This window comes from Arachis hypogaea, chromosome 3, assembly GCF_003086295.3.
Source record: "Arachis hypogaea cultivar Tifrunner chromosome 3, arahy.Tifrunner.gnm2.J5K5, whole genome shotgun sequence".
Classification (NCBI taxonomy): domain Eukaryota; kingdom Viridiplantae; phylum Streptophyta; class Magnoliopsida; order Fabales; family Fabaceae; genus Arachis; species Arachis hypogaea.
Genome location: NC_092038.1, coordinates 45,267,589 through 45,271,699, shown reverse-complemented (window position 1 = coordinate 45,271,699; position 4,111 = coordinate 45,267,589). Strand labels below are relative to the sequence as shown.

Below are 4,111 nucleotides of genomic sequence, written 5' to 3'. Positions count from 1 at the left end.
ATTTATGACATAAAATACATATGTTATCATTCTGGCCAATATATAACACCTAATCTACACAATCTTTTCCTTATATTCACCCTACCAACCAATGCAAATCAAGTAAACAACTCAATTCTTGGGGGGAGGGGGAGGGGGATGAATTCTCTCCAAATAGTACTAGTGAAGTTATAGCTTATGATATCCGCAAAAAATATATCTACTTGCAATACATACACAAATAAATTACTAGAATAAACACCTAATCTTTTTCGTTTATATTCTTATTTATTGATTATACTGTTCTTGTTTATTAATTAGGGTTATTAACCTAAGTGTTTCTAAACACTTCTTAACTAAATTTACTATATAATATAATAAAAATATTCATTATTTTTTCGTTGCAATTAAAATATATAAAATTATATATATAAATCCACTATTTATATATACTTTTAATATATTTTATATTATATTATATTTTATATAAATAATTAATTTAATCATTAATGTTTAATATATATAACACGAATAATTAACTTAAGAATTCAATTGGGTAGTCAATTGTTTTTGTCAACATCAATTAATATTTTTTAAGTTTTTATCTTATTATAAATTTTAAATCTTAAATCATCAACTCTAAATCATAAATTTTAGACCTTTCGAAAATAAATTAAAAAAAAAAGTGTACAATGAAATTTAAAGAAAAACTAACATGAAGTAATTAAAAATTTTCCTAGGAACAAAGACCATTAGCAATGGCCTTGTTGGTTTCTAAATTTGTAGTCTCATAAACCGGAAGTTCTTCTTGGTACCTTCCTTCAGCTCCACAAATAATATGATCTAATTCGAACAGATCAGAACTTGAATAACTCAAAGCATCCTCATCCTCATCCTGGTCCACATCCTCATCTTGACAATTACCATAATATCCACTAATATACTCGAATTTACCATCATTACCTTCACGTGAAGAATGATTTTCTCTTGCTTCTATGCAAGAAGTAGAACTTCTTGTAATCTTTCTAACATTCAATGAAAACAAGCTTGGATCTTTCTCACTATAAGCACTGTACCTCTGTTGTTGAGAATCATTCTCCCCAAGAATTAAGCTAACTGGGTAAAATCTCACAGATCTTTTGTCTCCATTATTATTATTATTGTCGTTCTTCGCTTTTGATGAAGATGATGATGAGGTTTTGCTCGTGCAAGACCTTCTTGAAAACGAAGCCGCCGCCATTGTTGTTGTTGATGATGAAGAAGAAAAACATGGGGACTTGGATTTGTGTTGGAATGTTAAGTTTACATCATCAACTGCTCCAACGTAACACATCTTCTTGGCCTTCTTCACGCTTCCAGAGTTGAAGATTGAACATAGGAAGTTAGCTATTCGGCTTCTCGGAGAGATTGGTTGCTTAACTTTCCGGTTCAATTCGCCGTACATTTTCAATGCTCTTAGCTTGCTCCTTGCAAATCTATCACTATCACCAGCACGCTTTTCCTTCTTCTTCTGCTGCTTTTTCTGATTCTTCTTCTTCCTCTGCTGCTTTGACGATGATGATGAAAATGTTGCACCAACACCATAGCTACATTCTGAGGAGGCTGATGAGGTGACAGAGTTCGTGAAGATTTGATGAGAGAATTCATCATTTAGCATCACTGCGTGACGACAAAGATGATTATTCATCATCTTCTCCTTCTTGTTCTTGTTCTTGTTCTTGTTGTTGCCTCCACCACCCCCACCCCCAACCCCACCATGGTTATGTTTCATGGTGGTGGTTGGGTTGGTTTTTTCTTCATTCAAGTGATGATGATGATGACCCACTTGTTGATGATTGTCAAGGTCGGATTTTGATCCGTCAATTGAACAGTATATGGCATCTAAGAGGGTGGAAGAGAAAGAAGGGGTTTTTTTTCTTTGTGGGTAGGTTAAGTTCTCCTCCTTCTCCATTATGTACAATCTAATTAAGTGTCAGTGCACACTACTACTACTACGATGTACTTTTATAGGGGAACATTGAAGCAGAGAAACATGTTAGAGCAGAGAAAGAGGGAAATTTTGTGTGCATGTGTGAGATTTGGTGATAGGAGGAAAGAGGACAGTGAGGTTTGTTTTAAGGGTGGTGAATAGCTGTAATGTTGGGACATCAAATGTCAAAAGCTGCAAGAGATATATAATAGGACACAAGTTGAGGATCATGTGAGAAACAGAGAAAGATTGTGTTTGTGTCTGTGATTTGAGGTTGTGAAAAAAAGAGGAACACTGGTGGACCTGGAATAGAGAATTTTGAAAGTAGGCAATTTTTGTGACAAGTGACAACTTGGGATAAAATTGTGATATTTTATTTTAATTTTTCTTACTCAAGGCATGTATAGGTCTTTTTATTTTAAGCAATAGTGTACTACTGCAAAGAAAATGTGTGGCTTTAGGTGAACATACATATACACATCTAATGGGAAATACGATAACTAGCTAAAGGTGCTCAACATCCAAATATCCAATCAATTCCATACAATTGTTGAATAGATCTCTAAACGAAAAAAATTGATAAAGTGATAAAGCGAAGGTTAATCACTGGTGAATTTAAAATTTTAATTATATATAAACTCCATTGATCCAACAATTGCATAATCATAAATGATGAAAGAAATGGTAACGAAATTTTATCCTCATAAATATCATAATCAAAATAGATGATGGTCGGATTTCTCTCTACATTATAAAAAGAGCCTAAAGAGAAGGACAAGGTATATGCAAAATTCCAATTGATGGATTCATAAGGAAGTATCTCATAAATTAATTTGAATATCGAAGTACTTTTTGCAGGTATTTATAACACTCTATTTTTTAATGACCGATGTAGATCTCTTCCAGCTCAAAGATTGAGCATATTATTTGGAGGAAGACAAGCTATACGCCACAATCTCCATCGTAGGATAAAAATAATTGGCGTCCACCATGGGTTGAAAAATTAAATTTTTTTTGTGCTCTAATTCTTAAGACCATGTTTGATAATCAATCTCTTTCAACATTATCCGAACTTCTTCATATGGTGATAAAGCTGCAACAAGCCAATCAACGTATGGAGACATAAAATCAACGAATGGCAAATCAGTTAGTTGAGCTTACTAAAGCTCAGATAACAAACAATGAGAATAATGAAAATAATGAAGGTGATGAGGAGGACGATAAAGACGAGATGAAAAACTCTATCTAACTCATGTTTCGGAAACACAACGGCAAGACAATACTCAACCTACAGTTTAGATGGACAGACAAAATACTGCTAGTCCATTCACTACCGAAGTCATGAATTTTCAGCTTCCTCGACACTTTGCTTTACCTTTAACTTTGAAGCTTTATGATGGACTTGGTCCAAAAAGAAACATATACAAAAATTTTGTTCCATAATGCTCGTTAATGGTGCTTCTGATCCTTATTTATGTCGTTGTTTACTTACTTTTTTGGATACAGCTGTACTTGATTAGTTTTCTTTTTTACTAGCAAGTTCTATTTCTTGCTTTCAGGTTTTGGCCAAGCTTTATGTGGGTCAATTTGTGGCCTCCTCCATATACCTACATGATTCTGATTATATAAGCACAATTAAGCAAAGACAACATAAGAGCTTACGAGACTATGTCACTCGATTTACAAAGATCGCAATGAATGTTCCTGAGGTGCATCGCAATGCCATCAAAAGTGGACTTCAGCAAGAAAAGTTTCAATAAACCATTGCTGTCACTAAGCCAAAAACTCTCGTTAAATTCCATGAAAAAGGCCAAAGGACAAATGGAAGTTGAAGAGTTTCGGCAAGCTCGGGGATCAGAGAAAAACACTATCTTTAAGTGCATTCTTTCTTCCCTACCAATTTTAAAGCGTCCTGAACTAAGTAAACCTTTATATGTGTATTTATCTATCTCCAATATAGCTATAAGTTCTATTCTTGTTACGGAAATTCAGAAGCATTAGTGCCATGTATATTTTGTTAGCAAGTCTCTCTAGTATTCCGAGCTTTGCTATCTAAAACTTGAAAAGCTTGCCTTGGCTCTTGCTTATTCAACTTGACGATTGTAACCTTATTTCCAAAGTCATACAATTATTGTCTGCACCGAGAAATCCTTGCAACAAGTC

General features: G+C 33.9%; 1 protein-coding gene across 1 annotated transcript; it reads right to left on the bottom strand.

Moving 5' to 3' along the window:
• Nucleotides 1-546: 546 nt before the first annotated feature.
• LOC112790488 (protein BIG GRAIN 1-like B) lies at nt 547-2,382 on the bottom strand. Its single transcript, XM_025832916.3, has one exon. It carries the CDS (start codon nt 1,928-1,930, stop codon nt 716-718), a length of 1,215 nt encoding a protein of 404 aa, XP_025688701.1. The 5' UTR covers nt 1,931-2,382; the 3' UTR covers nt 547-715.
• Nucleotides 2,383-4,111: the final 1,729 nt, after the last annotated feature.